Genomic DNA, 25,614 nt, shown 5'->3' with positions numbered 1-25,614 from the left:
CTTGTGGAAGGCTACTCGCACCGTTTGACCCAAGTTAAACAATTCAAAGGCAATGCTACCAAATACTAATTGAGTATGTAAATGTCTGACCCACTGGGAATGTGATGAAATAAATAAAAGTTGAAATAAATCATACTCTCTACTATTATTCTGACATTTCACATTCTTAAAATAAAGTGATCCTAACTGACCTATGACAGGGAATATTTACTACGATTAAATGTCAGGAATTGTGAAAAACTGAGTTTAAATGTATTTGGCTAAGGTGTATGTAAACTTCTGACTTTTATGGAATTTTCCATGACATTTCCTCCATTTTGAGAGTAAGTCTCAACCTAATAGAAAATTACTTACAAGCATGTTCATTAAACAAGCATTAACATGAGGGAAAAGGAAAGACTTTCTTGCACTTAATATATCGCAATTGAAAATTACTTTCAACCCTTGCCCTTGTTGTCTCTCACCTTTACAGTCCATTATGCCTTGTCCATTGTCCTACCTGTGCACCAGCAGCGTGAGAGAAGTTTGGACAGGATCTTTCTCCATGCTCACTCCACGTGGACTCCTGTCGCACTCTGTAGAAGTGGTACAGGGCAGGCCCGTAGTGAACTCAATTTTCGCCATTACTTCAGCCGGTTGAGGGGGGGGGGCTGTTGTTGAGGTTCACACTGTTCTTGGTCAAATTATTCCTTCCGTGCATCTAGACACTACCTGTGGTCACCTTCACCATAACCTCGAGAGAGGACAGACCTAAAACAACAGTTTAGTTTAGGGCATTTCTGATTCAGGAAATCCATACAAATTATTTAATCTGACCAATTCTTACTCCTACCAATATATTTATACAGATTTCTAGCTCAAATGCCCTCTAACTCTCAGGGAGTTAGAGGGCCAATCCTTAGGGAGACATCCCGACCATACAGCAGACCCAATCTGGTGAGATTTGTATCGAAACAAAAACAACCAAAACAACAGTAATACACATCACTCGAGGTGTTGAAACTTCAATCCATTTGGAGTAAATGTCAACCATTACCAATATATATTTTTCCCTTTTACAGGCAGGCATGTGAAGAAAATCTACTTGTTTATTTACCAACAGGCCCCAGGGGACCGGTAATTAAAAAAACAATCATGCCTGTTAAATAAAAAATAAACAAATTAGAATAGCATCAAATTAGAATTACAACTCTTGATAACTCCATAAGGAAATAATTCTATCCCATAAAGTAATGGTAAAATAGACTAGAGACAGGTGTCCCTCATTCAGGGGTAGCATTCTCTCTGTCCTTCTCGTGGTCCACACATAGGACTATTACAAAATTATAAACTTCTTTTAATTACTAGTGTTTACATAGCCCATTTTAGATCTCACCCAATGTCTCCAGTCTTTCTAGTGAGGGTGTCGGGCCTCAACAGGAAGTCAGAACAAAGGTCATTCAACCCCATTAAGTGTTTTCTTTGCCTCTACCTCAGAAACCATTTAAAAAATATTTCAAACATTTCCATCATTCTACGTACCCAGTTTACAACCAAATTAAAAAATACCCCACACAATAAATCAAACATATTATTAACACCACTTAACAAATATTCCTAATAGGTGAGTTGTGTGTGCGTGCTGGTGTGGGGTAAAACGTATGGCATAAACAAATAAATGGCCAGGCCTTACTTATATGGGAGCTCCCCCTATGGCCGGATGCGGATACCTTTATACTTTATAAAACTGCAGAATTTTACTAACTACTCTCCCAAGGCAACAGCCTTGGGAAACATTTCAAAGGGAGAGAAAATAAAAATTTTGTTAGTTTTCACTTTGCTAAATCTTAATCAGTCCAAACAATTCAAATTCAAAATGATTAACTTCTCATTGCCTTTGTTACCTTCACTAGTCTACATCTCTACTTTTTAACTTTAGAAGCCCTCTCAATCACCATCACCCAGTACATTTCTCTTCCACTCTAACACTTGTTTCCCTCTACAATCTCTACTATACTCTACCTCGGTCTTTCCATCTGTCACTTTACCAGGTGAACAAAACGTTTTAAATTACAGACAAAACATGAGCTTCTGTTCACAGGAAGGCCACTGTCCTCCCTCCACTCATTAATCGTTGTCTAAAATGTAAAAGGTAATTTTAGGTTTGGCAACCACAATGCTGTTGCCTGACACAATTGCTTTTTCAAAACTACAAACAATTACTCACTATTTACTCCACTCAAATTTTTTGTGACCCCTCCTCCCTTTCGTCAATTTTATAAATCTATTTCAGAATAAGACTAAATAAAATGTCTCACAAGATTAAAAACCCCCAGGGTTTTCCTGAGTCTGCAAGGAGTGTTTGGTTGTGCCAAAGAGCGCATTGTTCCTACTCGATCATGTGTAATGTGCTTCTTCACTTCCAAAATTGAAACCCTCATGTTATTTCTTGTTTCGCTGGTTGTACTTTCCCATCAGATGTCTTGTGACCCTGCTCTACCAAATAGTTTACTAATGAAGGTAATGTCTGGCACATGAGTTTCTTCGTATTTTTACGCCAATAACAAATTAACTACATACTGTACCAACACAGAACCCTCAAATGTAGACCCTTTAGCGATTTATTTAAATGCACCATGATACAAAGTTTGACTTTTTTGGAACATTCTTGCTTTCGCCCAAATATACTGGCAATTTTAATATGTTACCTTTTAGAATTCACTTTGATTTTCGCAAGGATTATCCGACCCCAAAATCAGCTCCACTTCAGTCGCCCTGTAGCAATATCCGGTTATTGTTACTGGTCCTATGTTCAATGACATGGATGGTAGTCGTATCGCTTTCGATTTTGCCTGTTTCCCCACTAAATATAATACTTTTCCTGTTGTAAATTTTGCCAATTTCGAACTCTTGCCCCGCTACACTCACTTTTCCAATAACCAACAGCCCCACACCTAAAACATGGTCACTTTCACTGTGACAGTATTAACCACATGCACAGCTGCAAAGTGAGTGGAATTGGATTCCACTCTCAAAACCTCCTTTACTATTTAATCCCAATAATAAATGTTGGTCCACTCCCCCCTCAATATCCATTTTGAAAACAGGTTACAAACCTGCCATCAAAGCTTAGGTACACATTTTATCAACATCCTCACATAGCCAAGCTGTGTTCAAATACCAATACTAATATACTACGTACTTAATGAGTATATACTATTAGTTCATGTATTAGTAGCCAACTAACGTTAGGTAGCTATATTACGGGTACATACTGCTGTAATGATATGCGATTCATAAGGATAGCGTAACTAACAAATTGGCAGTAACTTATTTGAAGTCATTACTTTGACATTGCTCAACATTTTCTTACCATTTGTCATAATTCAATTAATGATTTTGTGTCCTGAAACCAATAAGCATACTACATACTCAATTTACTTCACAAATTATAAGTTTATTGCGGTTATCCTGAGTACATCAAAACACTGATGTATTGAGCTTTTGAATGTTCTTTTGTCATTGTGCCAATTCAACATAGCATCTCAGAATTCTTTGTTAGATTGGAATTTTCCATCAACAGGGAAAAATGCTGCCCAATTTTATCCATGATTAGATTCGAGCCATATTTGAGCCGAATTGGTAGAATGCCCTTGTGCTTTTTTTAGTGCCTCTATGGCTTTGCTATAGTTTACCTCTTCTATGATGGTTATTTCTGTGCCTTTCTCAACGGTGTCCAGAGTTTAGATTTCCTCAGTCACGGTTTCAATATATGCCAATGAAAAAAAATCCAAGGTAGTCATTCCCACTTCCGTGGAGAGTAGTTATGGTATGTGTGCCTTTTTAATTGGTCACGGCACCTGATTCCTTGTATTAGAACCAATACTGAAGCTCGGCCAATTTACTACTGGAGAATATGTGAGACCTAATGTCTTATACCAGTCTCATGATTCATCCGTCCATAATGTAAATCTCTCGTCAATACACACACACACACACTCAGGAAACAAATCAAACACACAAAACAAACAGTATTTCGTTAGGAACTTCTTTCTTATAATGAAAAAATGTATTTCTTCCTCAAAATATTTTTTTCATGACTATGTAATTTTAAATGTTAAACCCACATTGTAGTTCCTATGCACATGTCTGTGTAGGGTTTAAATATATAGCTGGTTTCCCAATCATAACCAACTGTTTTACCAGTACACTGACGAATTCATTTTCTTTTACAATGTTTTTTATTTTTATTTTACCTGCCGGAATATTTTCTTTTCTTTTTTACCTGCCGGAATATTTTCTTTTCTATCTCCAGGATTGTGCCCTGCGATCACAACTCGTAACCGTGTCATATCGTCCCATGGCCGCTTCTCTGCTTCAACGGAGAAACACAACGTCTGTCTCCAACCAGGATACTTCTGCTTCAACACAAATATTCCAATTAGAGATGTCCCTGCTCCTACTGGGTCACCGTGCTTCGACAGGGTGTTTGCCCTAATTACAATTTTATTTTAAAAAAAATTACCTTTATTTAACTAGGCAAGTCAGTTATTAACCTCTCTAGGGGGTGTGGGACGGTAGCGTCCCACCTGGCCAACATCCAGTGAAATTGCAGAGCGCCAAATTCAAAAACAGAAATACTCATTATAAAAATTCATAAAACATACAAGTGTTATACATCGGTTTAAAGATTAACTTCTTGTTAATCCAACCATGGTGTCAGATTTCAAAAAGGCTTTACGGTCGAAAGCACACGATGCGATTCTGAGAACAGCGCCCAGCAGACAAATGATTACAAACAGTTACCAGTAGAGGCGTTACACAAGTCAGAAATAGCGATGAAATTAATCACTTACCTTTTGATCTTCATATGGTTGCACTCACAAGACTCCCATTTACTCAAATGTTTGTTTTGTTCGATAAAGTCCCTCTTTATATCCAAAAACCTCCGTTTTGTTCAGTAATCCACAGGCTCAAAGGCAGTCACAACAGGCAGATGAAAAATCGGCAAAGTATCAGTAAAGTTCGTAGAAACATGTCAAACGATGTTTATAATCAATCCTCAGGTTTTTAGTCATAATAATCAATAATATTTCAACCGGACAAAAGCTTCGTCAATATAAAAGGAAAACAAGAAAGGCGCGCTCTCATTCGTGCGCATGAAAAACCTCTGGGACACTGCATTGTCCACTCATTCAGAGTGGTCTTACTCTCTCATTTTTCAGAATACAAGCCTGAAACAATTTCTAAAGACTGTTGACATCTAGTGGAAGCCATAGGAAGTCCAATTTGAGTCCTAAGTCAATGGAAAACTACAAACATAAAGAAATCCCACTTCCTGGATGGATCTTTCTCAGGTTTTCGCCTGCCATATCAGTTCTGTTATACTCAGACATTATTTTAACAGTTTTGGAAACTGTAGAGTGTTTTCTATCCAAATCTACCAATTATATGCATATCCTAGCTTCTGGACCTGAGGAACAGGCTGTTTACTTTGGGCACGCTTTTCATCCGGAGGTGAAAATAGCGCCCCCTACCCTAATGAAGTTAAGAACAAATTCTTATTTACAATGATGGCCTACCCCGGCCAAACCTAACCCGGACGACGCAACTATGGGACTCTCAATCACGTCCGGTTGTGATACAGCATGGAATCAAACCTGGGTCTGTAGTGACGCTTCTAGCACTGAGATGCAGTGCCTTCGACCACTGCGCCACTCGGGAGCCCAGATATTAGATATCTGTTTTATATGATTTCCTAAAAAAATTCTAGGACTTACCCTATTCTGAAATAACTCAACAAAGTTTCTAACTAGGGGTGTCTTTTGCTGGTACAAAATACCTAATGTGCGCCACCTGTTCCCAAAACAGGATTTTCTATGATGATTAAAAGAAAATCAGTCTCACCCTTAATTTATTTTGTCTGTTCATAATGACGTATCCACTCACTGACGCTCCCTGCCAGGTCTGAGGCTGGGCCAATTTCTGCTCCGCTTAGTCCGAGTGTGGGGCTCCCTGCCACGTCTAATGCAGCCCCTGCGTACAGTTAACCTCGATCTGCGGAGTTAGCATCCCATCCTCATCGCCAAATTGTCCAAGAGATTCTATTGGGAGACTGCAGATTATTTCAAATAACAATTGTGTAAGATTTCCAAAAATGAAGCAATCAACCATCGCTAAGAATGGTTCAGAGTTGAAAAGCTTAACATAGTTGGGTCTCTGATTTTTATAGAAAAAGTACAACCTATTTTGTCTACGTGGCAGTTTAGCAGTTGTGTGGAAACTGGGGCAGAACATAGTGTAAAAAAAAAAGGCGATTTGGTTTGTCTGTGCAGGTTGATAGCACCAGGGCTCAACCGTATAACTGCGCTCTGTCACAGTTCACACTATAATGTGCTATTTCCTGCAAGGTTCCACACAGCTGACTTCCTGCCGATAGTAAACCCACGGGATGTCTTGCATACTGCAGTTGCACCTAAACTGATCTTAGCTATACGCCCAGTCTTATGACTAAGTCACTCAAAGACAAGTTTGTATCAGGTTAGAAAAAACACTAGCATATAACTAGAGACTATTCTTTAAGCAGTAAAACACAGGATAGCATGACTAATTATGTAATTTTCCACAACAGGTTCACAACTGAATTGCTTGCTTTTTCCATGTTTATTGAGATATCAACACCTGCTTCGACATAAACATTCCTACTAATGCCCTCAAAACACTGTTTCAAGTTGATAGAGCAAAGATAAGTGGAGTTATTAGGGCTTGATTAAGAACGCAATATTATTTTTATGAAGTTGCCATTTTCTCTTCCATCTGACATATTGCTTAGCTTTTTTCCAAACTTAGTAGAGGCTGACATGAATATACATTCTGAGTTTCAAGTCAATCAGATTTGCAGTTCATGATACGTTTTTTTTAATGATTTTATAAAACATCGACAGGGCAGAAAATCCAAAATGGCGGACCTCATGGGTCCTTGAGGCAAAGTTTTTGCCTTATGCTAAATACTGCTATACCAAGTTTTGTGTTTTTTACATCAAATGGGTCAGCAGGGCTGAGCCTTACACTCAGATTTTTTTTTTTTTTATACACCACCAACTATGGGCCAATTGGTGCAGTTTTCGGTGTCAGAGTAGCAGTGTTAAAATTCTTCGATATTGCCAAAGTAAAAAGAAAAACAAGTATCGGGCCTGGCGATATTGTGACAAAAGTGGAAGAATAATAAGAATTCCATCAAACAATAAGGAGGTATTCACTCTTGTCCTGTTGTCCAGTGTATTCACTGCATTCATTTCTGTCTCTCTCAGATTCTGGAGGTTCCTGACGGCCACAGGGCTCCAGTTCCACCCCTGAGCTGCAGCAGTGGCTCCCAGAGCGACCCCTCCACCATGCCCCTCTCCCCCACACCCTCACCCTGCTCCTCTTTCTCTCCCTCTTCTGTAGAAGACCTACCTGTGAATCAGGACCCAGGTCAGTCTCTCCCCAATATAGCCCTGTAACAACATCAGTGCAGTGTTATGTTAAGTAGTGTACACAAACTTGTTCAGTAAGGTGCACACAAACCTGTAAAATGTTTTGCAATTGAAAACTGTTCTTATTGGACAGGTTCAGGATGTACCTCCCGGGTTTATCTGTTTCAAAACGTTATCTCCCTACTGAACAAGACCCATTTGGTTTATCAACATAAAATTAAGTAATACCAGGCAGGAAAAGCTAAATTGGCTATAAATGGTTGAGACAGTTTCCACAGTAATGGTGCCTCTTTACAATGACGTGATACAACATTTCCACTTGTTGTAGCATGAAATGCATGCACTAGAAACAGGGCACACTTTGTGAGAGAGATAGCTAGCCAAGCAGACAGCTTGCTGATATCTAGCTGCTTGGCTAAACACAGAATGTCAGCGCACTGTTCTGATTGGCCAGTCGCAAGTCTTTAGCTAAGATTTCACATGTTGAACCTAGGAAACTCCAGCTAGACCGTTCAGATCAAGCAAACTGCATAAAACCATCTCGGCTGCTGTATCTGAACTGGGCATCAGTGATAGGAATTTAGAAACACAGATATTGGACCCATTCAGATATTGGACCTATTCTCACACCACGCTTCAGGTGTGGCGGAGGGTGCAGAGCTGTGTCTCCTGTCTCCACTGTCATCCCAGCGTGGGTGGGAGCCATCCCCCTTGCTGCTCTCCTCCTCGCCCCGGCCCAACAAGAGCTACTGCTTCCAGAGGGAGCCCCCCGAGGGCTGCGAGAAGGTCCGCGTGTGTGAGGAGACCAGGTAGGATCTCGCAAATACTCGTACACGCACACATACACAATTGTTTGATGTGCACAGAAACGTACATGCCCACACAAATGTAAATACACACTAACGTGTATGTATGGACAGATGTATTCTTTGGTATATAGATAAATACAAAACATTCTGACTTGCATGCATTTATTCCAAAAAGCTTATGAACAGTAACATATGGCTCCTTAGATTGAGTCTGCACTGACCCCCAGTGGTTTCAAAGTTATTGTTGACTGGGTGTGTCAATCACAGGGTTCATATGATCATGAAAATCCTGAAAAAGTAATGGAATTTTAAAATGGTGTTTCCCAGTCCTGGAAAAGTTTTAGAAAATAATAAAATCCGAAACGTAATGGAAATTAATTGAATAATTTCTGTTATTGTGATTTATTTAAATATTTTATCAATAAAATAAAAATCAACATATCTGCCAGGATCGGAATAACACTTTAGCTCGTCTGTATTTGCGCGCAACAACTGTATGTGTGTGAGATGAGTGGGCCGTTGCTCAAGGAGAGAGAGCGAGTCAAACATTTCAGCAGCAGGTAGGCATAGCCTATAAAATATGATTAACTAGCCAAATCAAAACATATCTTGTATCCTCTAGTTAAGTGTTTAGCTGTTATTAGCATGTGTTAATGTTTTCGTCATGTCCTAAAAAAGCGTATCCCCGACACTCACGAATAAAGCCATACAAAGTTGATGTACATTTTTGAACGATTCATATGATTAATTTAAACAATTATTTGATCAAACAAACAATTCACTGGACCATTGTATTAGTTGGTATTCGGTTTAATTGCATTGAATCTAATCATCTGAATCAAAATCATTTGAATTGTGAACATTCATTTCAGTAAAAAAAATATTAGATGTAGGCTTTCTTTTGGATTATGTGGGTTCAAAACTTGTATATGCTTCCAGTTGATTTGGGTATCTAACGTATGGGATGTTGCAATAGATGCTAGTCAGCCTGCAAAGTAAACACTTCTAAGCTGATTAAGATAAATATGACTAAACTAGAAAAGGTACATTTCATGAAGAACATTTCTGGGCTTGCTTCAGCTGAATAAAAAGATGTGTAGCCTACCATAGCCATTTGATCTTTGATATATTGAATGAGCAAATTATTTGTTTTACATCAAGGTAGCTCTCCAGAGTGAGGGTTGACCACATGTTTTATACTGTTGCCTAACAGGTATTCTACTTTGGGGGGTGGGGTGGGGGGGTGTGTGTGTTAAGTGCCTTGCTCAACGACAGGTGATGGTACATGGGATCAGAGAGCAGCCTCCCAGTGTCGATACCACATTACGCATACTTTTTTTACACTGTACTTCAGTGTACGTCAATTGTTGGTCATGGAAATTCGGTTAAAAGGAAAAGTCATTAAATTCCATATGTCATGTGTATGAACCCTGATATCAGGTCTACTGACATATTTGAACAGTTTGTGATCCTGCTCCTAACAACTGTCTCTTTCTCTCCCACAGCTTTCCACACCTAGCCCAGACATCGCTCCTCCTCTCCTCCTGCCCCGACCCCAACAAGGTGAACTTCACCCCCCACGGCGGCTCTGCATTCTGCCCGGTCAGCCTGCTCAAGCCCCTGCTCCCATCCATGGACCTGCTGTTCCGCAGCCTGGCCGTGTCCCCAGCCACGGGCTGCTCTAGCCAGGGCGCAGACCCCTACCAGGCCCCCTCGCCTGGGTACCTGGGGCCTCACACCGACTCGGTCACCACTGCTATGTAAAAGGGGCTACATTAAAGGGGGAAATGTCAAGGCAGCGGTATGCTTTGAAAACTACATTACACATCATGAGGATGTCTTGGTTACTCCACCCAGCCTTGTTGATTGTGCCCCCCCCCCCCAAATTAAACACAATGTTTCAAAGTGCTCAAGAAGATAGCCTTTTTACCAACCATGTTCCAGTTTAGTAAGAGTTCACAAACTCGTTACTGTTGACCAAAAATGTCAGGGAATCTTTTTTGGACAGTAGTGGCTTCCATTTTCATTTCTCTTGACTTCTTCATCATAGCTTTTTTTAAAGTGTCATTGGCTGTGCTCTGACTCTTTTTTTCCGTATCCGTATTGAAAAGACATGACACACCAGCTGACTTTTGGCTTTTAACCTTGGGTGCCAACCACAGTCGCTGCCACATTGAAAGTGGTCTGAAATGTATTAACTTGTGGACCAATAGCCACTGAGAGGCAAGCATACTTTTATAAAAGGATCCATTTATTTGGTCATTTTTGTTAGAAAAGAAAATGTTTAAAAAAAAACAAGAAGAAGAAAGACAATGTATGAGGTTATGTTATTTGCTTGAATCAGTCCCCAAGATGACATTTGCTTTTTAGAACAGATCGGTCCATAAGGGTTTCGAATCGGAACATAATTAGATTTTCTATGTTAGGATGGTACATATAACACTGCGAGTCATTGGATTGTCAATGGCTGTAGTCATTTTTGCAACAATGCTGATCTTTTGTATTAATGTTCATTAGTCACTATCTTATGATGCTCAAAAGACACTGCATTGCTTCAACATTTAGCAGGATGGTGTAGGGTAGTCTTATCATTTGGCCAAACTACTAACCGTCTTTTATTCTCTGGAAGAGCAATGTTTCCTATGATTTTTCTAGGGGACGATGCTTCACCCCTCACTTTATGCACATTGAACTCTCGTTTTGGATTTTAGGAGGCTGTTGGCCCACTTCTCTTTTAATGGTGATTCAGATTTTCCCTCTTTGTATGAAAGGTGTCTTGGGAAAGCTGTACTCTTTGGAAATGTAATGTTCTGCTCTGAATTAGTTTGTGTATTGTAGAAAAAGGCTGCTGTCAAATACCAATTAATTATTTAAGTTATTAGAAAGGGAGGCAAATGCTCTTCACCAAAATCTGGTTGCTTTTAGTATTTAAAGATATTTATATAGAATTTTCAATTGAAATAAACTTTTTTTTAACCTTAAAGTAACATCCATGACACACACATGCAGATGTTTTTTTTTTCTCCCCCCCTTAACCATCTTAGTGTTCTCAAACAAGGCATGACAAATCAGTTTGCCACATTTGTGTTAAGTGGAACATAGTGCTCGATGAATTATATTTTTCTTTCTTGCATGCTTTTTAATTATTTTTCTAATAGCCTAGTTTATATAGGTAATAAGATGAGTCTTTGACTAGTTTTCCTTTTTTCCCTGCTTTTCCTCGTGATGGTGAAAGAAGACATTTATAGAAGTTTGGTGCCATTTCTGTTAATGTTTAGTGCCTCTTTATTTTGTTTCAAATAAGGGGATTTATAAATGTTAATCAGAGCATAGCTCTTCTAGTTGTGTGTGTATATATGTGTATAGCTCCGTGAGGACTTTTACGACACTTGACTACCTATGTAATGGTCTAGAGTCATCATCTGATCTCATTGGTAAATGTTGATGATTTTCTTGATGTTTTTTTTCTTCCTCTACCAAGGTTACAAGATCAAGTTAATTGAGAATCTTTGCACAAAGTGACAGCTATTTTTTTCCATTTGCAATTTTTATTTTTCTTGTTTTATTTTGTACTTTAGGGTAACCTTGTTTTGGTGTATGAATGTATTTTGGTATATTTTTCAGTTATCTGCAACATAAGCTAAAGAAGGTTAAAAAGTATGTTCGGATGTTGTTCCCCACTCTGTCCGTTTTATGTTAGGGGACTGACAAGCAAATTGTATTTGGGGTAATTATTATTTACTTCAAGGAGAAGGTTTTATGTGGCAGCTATTTTATGTTTGAACACATTTCTGTATAGTTTTATAGTTATTATTGAAATCGTTTTGAATGTTTTGGGGGAATTTCCCAGGTGTCATCTTGAAATAGGGTTCAATTTGGGACACGAGCCTATGGTACCCCTACTTGGTTCCTATACAGGCGATTGACGGTAAAAGAGGTGTTCTTTATATTATAGACCGGCCAGTGTAGACACTTCTTATACACTGCCTAACCATTGTACACTGCAATTTGCCCACCTGTGCAGCGCACGCTTCCCAACATGTTTGGTTCTCCCGTTATTAAAACCGATATTTGGGGGTGAACGCATCATCTAGCGCAACAATCGTGATTGCTTTTATGACCAAGACGCTGAAAAGCCACCCAGCCGTTAGTGTTCCCAGCATACATGGTATGGTTTCTGATCAACCGGCTGATGAATTTGAAACGTGCCTTTGGGTTTTATAAGCGCGCGTCGATTTTTCATTTGAGGAGATTCGTGTACTTTAATGGCTGAAACAATCCAGTAGCCTCAAGAAAGTCCAATAATTGTTGCTGTTATAGATTTTTTTTCGATAGGCATATTGATACTAGGCTATAATAAAAAGCGTTTGTCTTTACGTTGCTGTTGAGTTAAAAGTCAAATGTAGGCATAGGCCCACTGTAAGAATTTATACAGGGCTAGCGCCCATGGTTTTATTGTTAACAGACAGGTGCTGCAAACTGCGCCAATGACAAAAATCTGGTATGTTTGTTGCCTAAATGAAGAAGCAGATGTGCGCTTCACCCAGGTCTGTAGAATAAACATAACGTAAAAATACACCTTTCTGTTAAATGCATACATTGCACACTATGGCTGCTAGGTTTTATGTAAACTATAGAGAAAGGGCGGGGCATGACAGATGAATTAAATATCGTTTATGTCAACTACAATAATTCAGATTTTTACATTACATGTGTAGCCTATCACATTACAGAAGTATTGATGGGAATAATTCCGCGTTTACATGCTAGTCGGAAATAGGAAATTTGGACATTTCTGATTAGTTAATAAATTGAACGAGGCGCGTAATTAACAACAACTAGTTAGCAAGTCAAAAATGACCCAGTTCTGACTAGTACGTGAACGCGGTAAAAAGGTTGGTTTACATCTGGTCTATCCACATGTCTGTAGAAGGTTGTCACAGTGACATCGTGAACATTCAATTGTCTTCCGACAAGCGCAGATACACTTCACCAATCTCTGGGACAGTGCTGGTCAGAAAGAAAGCTAGCTAGCTGATGAAGGCAGACAATGTTCTCCCCACCCAACCAAAAAACGACAATTTGTTTCAGTAGCTATAGTTAGCTAGCTAACTATCTAGCTCGGTGTCATCTAAAATACCACACATTTATACGTCGGTTCATTTCATTAGTTATGGTAGGACACACTTATGTGAAGCTAGCCACAATAATGTAATTTGCGGTTCGCCTTCAAAATTAAAGGCCCTATTTGAAAGTGATACATTGACACCAACAAAACACAACTGAAACGTTTACACAAATATTACTGTCGTAGCTCTTATTGCTGGACTTTGACTGTGGGAAGTCACCTCCCCAGTCACCCTATTGTGTGTATTGACATTCATATTGCACTGTACAGCCTTACCCCATTTCATTGATCCACAATCCATAGGTATCAGTCTACTCAGTACCCAAGCATGTAAATCTTAGTGGGGCAAACTCCCCCCAAATTTTGGGGGATTCATGTCAGCAAAGCCACTACACAACACTAAACAATACATTAATTGCACTTTACTGTTGACAAACAGTGCCCACAAACTGTTAGGGCTGACTTAAAGCTGTCCCAACAGCAGAGCTTTCTTTTCAGCACCATGGAGTGAATCCTTCCCACTTCTACACCTGGCTATCAGCGGAGCCTTGTCTAGCAGTTAAACAGTTCATTCAGACTCATTTACTGCCTTTTAAAAAAGCTGACTTGCTTAAACATGTGATTTCTACTGACAATTGAGATGTACAAACTATGGCATAAGGGGACTATGAGCACCTAAGAGGCCATCCATAATTTCGATCAAGACAGTGAGCTAGGACGGACGTAGTCAATATCACTATTTGGTCAGCACTTTTGAAATGTACAGCGACGGAATTCACAACATGGGCCGTTTTTACAGTATTTTCCCTGTACACCAACTGTAGGATAAATAAAGGGGACATACAGTTGGATTTGGAAGTTTACATACACTTAGGTTGGAGTCATTAAAACTCGTTTATCAACCACTCCACACATTTCTTGTTAACAAACTATAATTTTGGCAAGTCAGTTAGGACATCTACTTTGTGCATGACACAAGTCATTTTTCAAACAGTTGTTTACAAACAGATTATTTCACTTATATTTCACTCTATCACAATTCCAGTGGTTCAGAAGTTCACATACACTAAGTTGACTGTGCCTTTAAACAACTTGGAAAATTCCAGAAAAAGATGTCATGGCTTTAGAAACTTCTGATAGGCTAATTGACATCATTTGAGGCAATCGGAGGTGTACCTGTGGATGTATTTCAAGGCCTACCTTCAAGTTCTAGTGCCTCCATACCTTCAAATTCTAGTGCCTCTTTGCTTGACATCATGGGAAAATGAAAAGAAATCAGCCAAAATTGTAGACCTCCACAAGTCTGGTTCATCCTTGGGAGCAATTTCCGAACACCTGAAGGGACCACATTCATCTGTACAAACAATAGTACGCAAGTATAAACGCCATGGGACCACGCAGCTGTCATGCCGCTCAGGAAGGAGATGCGTTCTGTCTCCTAGAGATGAGCGTACTTTGGTGCAAAAAGGACCTTGTGAAGATGCTGGAGGAAACGGGTACAAAAGTATCTATATCCACAGTAAAACAAATCCTATATCGACATCACCTGAAAGGCCGCTCAGCAAGGGAGAAGCCACTGCTCCAAAACCGCCATAAAAAAGCCAGACTACAGTTTGCAACTGCACATGGGGACAAAAATCGTACTTTTTGGAGAAATGTCCTCTGGTCTGATGAAATTGGCCATATTGACCATCGTTATTTTTAGAGGAAAAAGGGAGAGGCTTTCAAGCCGAAAAACACCATCCCAACCGTGAAGCATGGGGGTGGCAGCATCATGTTGTGGGGGTGCTTTGTTGCAGGAGGGCACTTCACAAAATAGATGGCATCTAGAGGGAGGAAAATTATGTGGCTATATTGAAGCAACATCTCAAGACATCAGTCAGGAAGTTAAAGCTTGGTCGCAAATGGGTCTTCTAAATGGACAATGACCCCAAGCATACTTCCAAAGTTGTGGCAAAATGTCTAAAGGACAACAAAGTCAAGGTGTTGGAGTGGCCATCACAAAGCCCTGACCTCAATCCTATAGAAAATTAGAGGGCAGAACTGAAAAAGCGTGTGCGACCAAGGAGGCCTTCAAACCTGACTCAGTTACATGAGCTCTGTCAGGAGGAATGGGCCAAAAGTCACCCAACTTATTGTGGGAAGCTTGTGGAAGGCTACCTGAAACATTTGACCCAAGTTCAACAATTTAAAGGCAATGCTACCAAATACTAATTGAGTGTATGTAAACTTCTGACCCACTGGGAATGTGATGAAAGAAATAAAAGCTGAAATAAATCATTCTCTCAACTATTATTCTGACATCTCACTTTCTTAAAATTAAGTGGGGATCCTAACTGACCTAAGACAGGGAATTTTTACTAAGATTAAATGTCAGGAATTGTGAAAACTGAGTTTAAATGTATTTGGCTAAGGTGTATTTAAACTTCCGACTTCAATTGTATATGCAGACAATGAAAGCTCTTACAATATTTGATGATTACATTTCTCTAAAACAGGTTATAGGCTACATGTGCACCACCAAGTCAGAACATTAGGCTATGTTATAAGGGGTAAATTGACCAAATGATTAGGGTAAGGCACATGGGCTGCTAACAGCTTACTACATGACATACACTTATACTTTAGCTAAGAAAGTGATACTATCTCCCTGGCATATTACTTAATTTATGCAGCAGCATACAATACATTTTTAGACTCACCTTGTTGTGCTGTGCTCACTTGAACAGAAAGGTGCCGCGGCGATCCTTCTTGTGGGCAAATTTTGGTGCTTTCAAGACAACTGTGAAAAAACAAGGTTGAATCATGATGTCATTTATCTTCAGGTCGGAGCTCTAGATAGAGGTCAGAGTTCCCGACTTGGGATTCCAAGTTTGATGACCGTTCAAAACTTATTTTTCCAGTCAGAGCAATTTTTTTTCTCCACAGTTCCAAGTTGTATTGTACTCGCTGAAGAGTGAAATTTCCCAGTTCCGAGTTTCCAGTAGTTTTCAACGGGCAGAAATCATGCTGGATTGACAGCATGAATGTTTATCCTTCTAAACTTGGAAAAGAGACCACTAAACCCAGACTTGGACTCCACTGAATAGCAGGCTAGGGATTGCTTTGCAATGCTTGCTGTTAGCCACTGATTCTTTCCAAACCACTCATTGTTGAATTTGTGATTTCCAACTTGTGTAATGTTTATGGCCGATGAGCACCAACACGTTTTATCTATAATTTCTCTTCATATGACCGGTGTCAGTAAACATAAAAAACAATTGTTTTATTGTTGCCAGCAGCACAGTTGCAGTCACCAAATTGAATTTTATTGGTCACACACACATGGTTAGCAGATGTTATTGTGAGTGTAGCGAAATGCTTGTGCTCTGGATAACATGAAAACAGCCTAACCAGCTCTGCTAGGGCTAGTAAAATGGTCAGAGTATGGTGTTCTCTCATTTGTGTCTGGAAGTAGTTAGCAAGCTAGCCAACATTAGGCAGTTAGCTTGGGTGCTTAACTGCCGTTGCGAGGTCAGAACTCTCAGATCAACCCTTTACCTCCGCCAGAGCATCCAGTGTGCGCTCTAAACACTCCGAGAGCGAAATGCTCTGAATGTACAAACGTACAATCTGACAACGCAATCTGACAATGCTCTGAATTTACGAATGTCCAGAGTGCACTCTGGTACTCCAGATTTACAAACACACCCGGAATTGTAAGATGTCTAGCTAGTAATTTGTTACGCTAACAAGCTAGTAAGAGGTTGCATAGCAACAGCATCAACTTCCAGTAGACAGGCGAAACGCTAATACGCTCAACTGAAAGGATACCGTTTCCTTTACAGTATACTAAAATGAACTAATAGTATGTAGTATATACTCAATAAGTATGTAATATACAGTATGTTACTATGGGTATTCGAACACAGTTCATGTTTGTATGCGGCTTTATTAACTCAATTATTATTCTTTTTTTACATTGTTTGCAAACTAATATGTGACACGTATTAATGCCAAAATAAAGTTTTTGAAATTTTCCGGACTGACTGACCTTCATGTCTTCAAGTAATTATGGACTGTCGTTTCTCTTTGCTTATTTGTTCTTGCCATAATATGGACTTGGTATTTTACCAAATAGGGCTATCTTCTGTATACCAGCCCTACCTTGTCACAACACAACTGATTGGCTCAAACGCATTAATAAGGAAAGAAATTCCACAAATGAACTTTTAACAAATTGAAATGCGTCCCAGGTGACTAACTTATGATGCTGGTTGAGAGAATGCCAAGAGTGTGCAAAGCCGTCATCAAGCCGAAGGGTGGCTACTTTGAAGAATCTCAAATATAAAATACATTTTTATTTGTTTAACACTTTTTTTGTTTACTACATCACTGGGGCCAAGCTTCCTGCCATCCAGGACCTCTATACCAGGCGGTGTCAGAGGAAGGCCCTAACAATTGCCAAAGACTTCAGCCATTATAGTCAAATACTGTTCTCTCTGCTACCGCACGGCCAGCGTTACCAGAGCGCCAAGTCTAGGTCCAAAAGGCTTCTTAAAAGCTTCTACCCCCAAGCCATAAGACTGCTGAACAGCTAATCAAATGGCTACCCGGACTATTTGCATTGACCCCTCCCCCTCCATTATCTACGCTGTTACTACTCTGCGTTTATTATCTCTGCATCGTCACTTTACCCCTACCTACATGTACATATTTACCTGAATTACCTCGACTAACCTGTACCCACGCACATTGACTCGGTACCGGCACCCCCTGTATATACCCTTGTTATTGTTATTTTATTGTTGGTATTTTTATTTTTTACATTAGTTTATTTAGTAAATATTTTCTTATTTTTATTTTAACTGTGTTGTTAGGGCTTGGAAGTAAGCATTTCACGGTAAGGTCTACACCTGTTGTATTCGGCGCATGTGACAAATAAAATTTGATTTGATAAGGCAATATGATGATCTATACTGTACCATAAACTTAAACAGCAGGGGGCTGTATTTTATCAAGGACGACGTAATGGCCGGGATTAAAACCCCTAAAAGTCTAAGCCTTGGGGGTGTTCTACTAAGCTAACATATGGAATTGTTTTAAGATGGTCATACCATGGATCATTTTGGTATTTGATTTTGAATGTTAGGACCCCCGTAGGTGTCCCCAAAAAATACATATACATTATTTTATTGATCATTGAATTTGGCCTTACTGCTATTAGCCCATAGAAAAACGGATTGAATAGCATATTCATACATGGTAAAATAGATAGTCAAAAAATAAATCAAAAGGAAGTTTGTTTTGAAGTGTCTCCTGTATCTGAGCGATATAAGAAAAATCACTGTTTTTTGGGACCCATATTCCCAATGGGTTCACAGGTTAATCCCTTTTATGTGGCACTAAACTACTTCCATATACACTACCGTTCAAAAGTTTGGGGTCACTTAGAAATGTCCTTGTTTTCCATGAAAACATACATGAAATGAGTTGCAAAATTAATAGGAAATATTGTCAAGACGTTGACAAGGTTACAAATAATGATTTTTAATTTAAATAATAATCGTGTCCTTCAAACTTTGCTTTCGTCAAAAAATCCTCAATTTGCGACAATTACGGCCTTGCAGACCTTTGGCATTCTAGTTGTCAATTTATTGAGGTAATCTGAAGAGATTTCACCCCATGCTTCCTAAAGCACCTCCCACAAGTTGGATTGGCTTGGCTTGATGGGCACTTCTTACATACGGTCAAGCTGCTCCCACAACAGCTCAATAGGGTTGAGATCTGATGACTGTGCTGGCCACTCCATTATAGACAGAATACCAGCTGACTGCTTCTTCCCTAAATAGTTATTGCATAGTTTGGAGCTGTGCTTTGGGTCATTGTCCTGTTATAGGAGGAAATTGGCTCCAATTAAGCGCCGTCCACAGGGTATGTCATGGCGTTGCAAAATGGAGTGATAGCCTTCCTTCTTCAAGATCCCTTTTACCCTGTACAAATCTCCCACTTTACCACCACCAAAGCACCCCCAGACCATCACATTTCCTCCACCATGCTTGACAGATGGTGTTAAGCACTCCTCCAGCATCTTTTCACTTTTCTGCATCTCACAAATTTTCTTCTTTGTGATCCGAACACCTCAAACTTAGATTAATCTGTCCATAACACTTTTTTCCAATCTTCCTCTGTCCAGTGTCTGTGTTCTTTTGCCCATCTTAATCTTTTCTTTTTTTGGCCAATTTGAGATATGGCTTTTTCTTTGCAATTCTGCCTAGAAGGCCAACATCCCGGAGTCACCTCTTCACTGTTGATGTTGAGACTGGTGTTTTGCGGGTACTGTTTAATGAAGCTGCCAGTTGAGGACTTGTGAGGCGTCTCTTTCTCAAACTAGATACTCTAATGTACTTGTCCTCTTGCTCAGTTGTGCACTGGGGCCTCCCACTCCTCTTCTATTCTGGTTTCTCGCATGGAATAGCCTTCATTTCTCAGAACAAGAATAGACTGACGAGTTTCAGAAGAAAGTGCTTTGTTTCTGGCCATTTTGAGCCTGTAATGGAACCCACAAATGTTGATGCTCCAGATACTCAACTAGTCTAAAGAAGGCCAGGTTTTTTGCTTCTGTAATCAGAACAACAGTTTTCAGCTGTGCTAACATAATTGCAAAAGGGTTTTCTAATGATCAGTTAGCCTTTTAAATAATAAACTTGGATTAGCTAACACAACGTGCCATTGGAACAAAGGAGTGATGGTTGATGATAATGGGCCTCTGTACGCCTATGTAGATATTCCATTAAAAATCAGCTGTTCCCAGCTACAATAGCCATTTACAACATTAACAATGTCTACACTGTATTTCTGATCAATTTGATGTTATTTTAATGGGCAAAAAGTGTACTTTTCTTTCAAAAACAAGGACATTTCTAAGTGACCCCAAACTTTTGAACTGTAGTGTATACTTCCATAATTTTTTTAAGTGGTACTGGGCTACTTTCAGACGAGAATTGTGTTTGTGAGTCATATCTTTCCATAGATGGGTCATATTAGGTTTGGACGCTACAGACGTTTTCTTGAGAAGACCGATATTTGGAATGTCTCCTGCTCTGACAAACACTGCAGTAAATTTCACATCGACTATAAGGCGTTGAAACGGCTTAATGGTAGCTTCCATGTTATTTAAATAGGCTATAACTGTTGTGTCTCTTCCTATGAATAGGCCTATGCATTACTCTAAGATCAAAGCCATGTATCCTAGAAATTACTAGAGACCACAACCCTACAATAAAAATGCAATGAATCAATAAAACTTATTTGAGGAAGACCCTATAGTGATGACATTTTTTATATTTGTGGGTTTGATATGATAATTACACCTGCATATTCAGTCAAATATGATTTAATTGGTTGTTCTAGAAGAGGTGGCTACTGTAACATCTTGATGTTGACACAGTGCCAGTGTGGAACCCCATGGCATTGATCCTTTTACAGTATTTGATTTACATGTCATTTGAACCGCAGTCCACAGGTGCATGCCATGTATGGTTCTGAATGCCACCTAAATATATTACAAATGTTAAAAGGTGTCTGCCTGACTCATGGTCCATTCATCTCTCCTGTCTACTCTAACCCTATAGTTAATCCCACTCGTTGTTTTCATGGTGGGCGGAACAGTCATGTAAGTATTTTCTGCATCTGAGGGAAAACTCACTGTGGCTTTACAGATACAAAAACTTTTTAATTGTTTATTACCTGGCTGTTTCAGGGAATTCTAACTTTTTCCTGACCTCAGTCTCAAATGAATTAGAAACTGACACGTTGCTTTTTGTATTATTGTATGCGTTTTTGTTAGACGGGCTTATGTTCAGATTTCCCCTGTACATCTTTGATTTTTTATTTTTTTGTCTGCCTTTGATGTTCATAAAACTCCACGGACCACTCTTGCGCAGTGGAACGCAGAACGTTTTGTGACCATGGCAACACCGTTCTGCCGAGGACACCCAAACCAGAGAGGTTGTAAACCTGCTTGGGATATTTTGCCTACATTGGCTATTGGTTGAGACACAGGCCCAAATCTAGCTTGGTATGTCAGGGTGGGCAATTGGAAATGTGAATTGGGCCAATTTTTGGAGGTAATAATTAATTTAGCTTATAGTTTATTGAGATGCATGAATACACCACACCAAAAGCTTGATTTAATGGCTGTTTTAAAATAAGTTTCCTGCAATTCTACGTAGTAGTGATTTATGTTCACTACTTGGTCAATTGATATGATAACATGTTTAATCTTTGCAAATACATTCTGAGTTCACCTCTGTTTTCTTTTATTCTGTAATAGAGTATATTGTAATAGAGTATATGTGTTCAAGCTAATTAAATCAAAGTTTATTTATGATACAGTGTGTGAGCTACAGAATACAATTAAATGCCTACCTGCGATGAAGCTCTCCTCAAACAGTGCAATGATATTAAGCAACATGTTTTTGTAATTACATTGGGGTATAGCCTACAAATAGCTATACCACTTAGTAGTAGGCCTATTAGGCTATAGGCCTGCTGCAAATGATTGTTGTTTGTTCCTGAACTGTCCGAATGGCAGAGCTATCCTTCAGCGACACAAGTTGGTTCAACTTATTTAATATCATTGAGCGATCCTGGTGCTGTCCTTTCAGCACCATGAAAATGACATCTCATCCAGATATGTTGCCTACGCCTAACAGTCATACTCATCACTTATTATTTTTACAAATAGAAGATTATCACTTCTCACAATGTTTCTCATTTAGTAAAGTTAGATCAAAGCTGAATCAATGTCTTGCAAGATTACAATGATTCATTTTGCATTTAACAGAACCGAATATAGAGTGCATTCTGAAAATATTCAGATCCCTTGACTTTTTCCACATTTTGTTACATTACAGCCTAATTCTAAAATTGATTAAATAATTGTTTTCCTCATCAATTTACACACAAAACCCCATAATGACAAAGCAAAAACAGATTTTTAGAAGTTTTTACGTATTAAAAATGAAAAACAGATTATTTACATAAGTATTCAGACCCTTTGCTATGAGACTCAAAATCATCCTTGAGATGATTCTACAACTTTATTGGATTCCACTTGTGATAAATTCAATTGATTGGACATGATTTGGAAATGCACACTCCTGTCTATATAAGTTGACAGTGCTTGTCAGAGCAAAAAAACAAGCCGTAAGGTCAAAGGAATTGTCCGTAGAGCACCGAGACAGGATTGTGTCGAGGCACAGATCTGGGGGAAGGGTACCAAAACATTTCTGCAGCATGGAAGGTCCCCAAGAACACAGTGGATTCCATCATTTTTAAATGGAAGACGTTTGGAACAACCAAGACTCTTCCTAGAGCTGGCCGCCCGGCCAAACTGAGCAATCGGGGGAGAAGGGCCTTGGTCAGGTAGGAGACCAAGAACTCGATGGTCACTCTGACAGAGCTCTAGAGTTCCTGTGTGGAGATGGGAGAACCTTCCAGAAGGACAACCATTTCTGCAGCACGCCACCAATTAGGCCTTTATGGTAGAGTGGCCAGACGGAAGCCACTCCTCAGTAAAAGGCACATGACAGCCCACTTGGAGTTTGTCAAAAGGCACCTAAAGGACTATCAGACCATGAGAAATAAGATTCTCTGGTTTGATGAAACCAAGATTGAACTCTATGGCCTGAATGCCAAGCGTCACGTCTGGTGGAAACCTGGTATCATCCCTACAGTGAAGCATGGTGATGGCAGCATCATGCTGTGGGGATGTTTTTCAGCGGCAGGGATTGGTAGACTAGTCAGGATCAAGGGAAAGATGAACGGAGCAAAGTACAGAGAGATCCTTGATGAAAACATGCTCCAGAGCTCTCAGGACCTCAGACTGGGGCAAAGGTTCACTTTCCAACTGGACAACGACCCTAAGCACACAGCCAAGACAACGCAGGAGTGGCTTCGGGACAAGTCTCTGAATGTCCTTGAGTGGCCAAGCCAGAGCCTTGAACCCAATCTAACATCTCTGGAGGGACTTAAAAGTAACTGTGCAGCAATGCTCCCCATCCAACAAGACAGAGCTAGAGAGAATCTGCAGAGAAGAATGGGAGAAACTCCCCAAATACAGGTGTGCCAAGCTTTGGAGCGTCATACCCAAGAAGACTCGAGGTCGTAATCGCTGTCAAAGGTGCTTCAACAAAGTACTGAGTAAAGGGTCTGAATACTTATGTAAATGTAATATTATCAGTTATAAATTGGCAAAAAAAAGAGAAAACGTTTTTTACTTTGTCATTATGTGATATTGTGTGTAGATTGATGAGGAAAAAAATCTACAGTGCCTTGTAGTAGTATTCACTGCCCTTGGCGTTTTTCCTTTTTTGTTGCATTACAACCTGTAATTTAAATTGATTTTTATTTGGATTTCATGTAATGGACATACAGAAAATAGTCCAAATTGGTGAAGTAAAATGAAAAAAACAACTTGTTTCCAAAAATTCAAAAAGATTAAAAACGGAAAATTGGTGTGTGCATATGTATTGCTATGAAGCCCCTAAATAAGATCTGGTGCAACCAATTACCTTCAGAAGTCACATAATTAGTTAAATAAAGTCCAACTGTGTGAAATCTAAGTGTCACATGATCTGTCACATGATCTCAGTATATATACACCTGTTCTGAAAGGCCCATGAGTCTGCAACACCACTAAGCAAGGGGCACCACCAAGCAAGCGGCACTATGAAGACCAAGGTACTCTCCAAACAGGTCATGGACATAGTTGTGGATAAGTACAGATCAGGGTTGGGTTATAAAAAAATATCAGAAACTATGAACATCCCACAGAGCACCATTAAATCCATTATTTTAAAAAATGAAAGAATATGGCACCACAACAAACCTGCCAAGAGAGGGCAGCCCACCAAAGCCAGCATAATACTTGAAAATACAGAGGATCAACGTTGCATTCACTCCACATTACTGGCCAATAAACCATCCATCCTCAACAGTATCCTCCTGTAGGCGTATAGGCCAACACTGCTGTTAACAGAATCTGAAGCTTCAGGTTTTGACACCATGTGATCCATCTGGGTTTCCCCCTTCATCTATGGCAATCACCGAGGTATAAAGAACTGGAGAATGCAAGATGTCCCACCTGTCACGACTCCCGCCGAAGTCGGCCCCTCTCCTTGTTCGGGCGGCGTTCGGCAGTCGACGTCACCGGCTTACTAGTTGCCACCGATCGATGTTTCACTGTTCGTTTGGTTTTGTCTTTATTGTGTACACCTGTTTTTGATTTTCCCTAATTATGTTCATTATTTAAACCTATGCATTTCCTGTTTGTCTTGTCGGTGATTGTTTCCTGTTTTGTGTGGTCGGAGGTGTTTCTCCGCAATATGTATTTTGCTAGGAGAAGATTTATTGATTTTTCAAGTAAACACGTTTGTTTACATTGATCCCTGTGTCTTGCGCCTGACTCCTCTACTTCTCCTAAAGATAATCATTACAGAATCACCGACCAGCGATGGAGTCAGCAGGAGCAGCCAGCCCTCCTATTCATATAGAGGAGCGCGTTCAGCAGCAAGCGAGCATGATCCAGATTCTCATGACTGCCATGGATTGCGTGCTGCAGACCATGGAGAGAGTGGAGAGAAAAGGATGTCCCGTCAACCCAGCCACACCACCACCAGTCGCACCACCACCAGTTGCACCTCCTGATAAACACATTTCTACCCATCCTCCGTCTGTATCCAGTGGGATTCGGCTCTCGCTCCCAGGAGCGTATGATGGAACAGCTGCCGGGTGCCAGGGGTTCCTACTCCAGCTGGAGCTCTACCTGGCGGCTGTCCAGCCGGCACCCTCGGGAGGCGAGAGAGTGAGCGCTCTCATCTCCTGTCTGACTGGTAAAGCCCTGGAGTGGGCCACCGCCATCTGGGAAGAGGAAGGCCCGACTCTGGAGGACTATGAGGACTTCTCCCGCCGCTTTCGGGCAGTATTTGATCATCCACCAGAAGGGAGAGCGGCGGGAGAGCGCTTGTTACATTTAAGACAGGAGATGAGGAGCGCTCAGGAGTTTGCACTGGAATTTAGGACTCTGGCGGCTGGTGCGGGATGGAATGAACGGGCCCTGATCGATCACTACAGGTGTAGTTTGCGAGAGGACGTTCGTAGGGAGCTAGCCTGCAGGGACACCACCATCCACCTGGACCAGCTGGTGGACTTATCGATCCAGCTGGATAATCTGCTGGCC

General features: G+C 40.1%; 1 protein-coding gene across 2 annotated transcripts in view; it reads left to right on the top strand.

Annotated features, from left to right (window-relative positions):
* Window positions 1-12,946, top strand: part of LOC115162031 (protein FAM117A) — a 39,038-nt gene extending 26,092 nt beyond the window's left edge. For both annotated transcript variants that reach the window (XM_029712961.1, XM_029712953.1), the window contains exons 6-8: window positions 7,290-7,452; window positions 8,095-8,263; window positions 9,769-12,946. In XM_029712961.1, the coding sequence (XP_029568821.1) occupies window positions 7,290-7,452; window positions 8,095-8,263; window positions 9,769-10,027 (591 nt within the window). In that variant the 3' untranslated portion in view covers window positions 10,028-12,946. The remainder of the gene's footprint in view (window positions 1-7,289; window positions 7,453-8,094; window positions 8,264-9,768) is intronic.
* The last annotated feature ends 12,668 nt before the right edge of the window (window positions 12,947-25,614 follow it).

This window comes from Salmo trutta, chromosome 2, assembly GCF_901001165.1.
Source record: "Salmo trutta chromosome 2, fSalTru1.1, whole genome shotgun sequence".
NCBI lineage: Eukaryota > Metazoa > Chordata > Actinopteri > Salmoniformes > Salmonidae > Salmo > Salmo trutta.
Note: the sequence above shows the minus strand (reverse complement) of the source record. Positions and strands in the feature narration are given on the sequence as shown.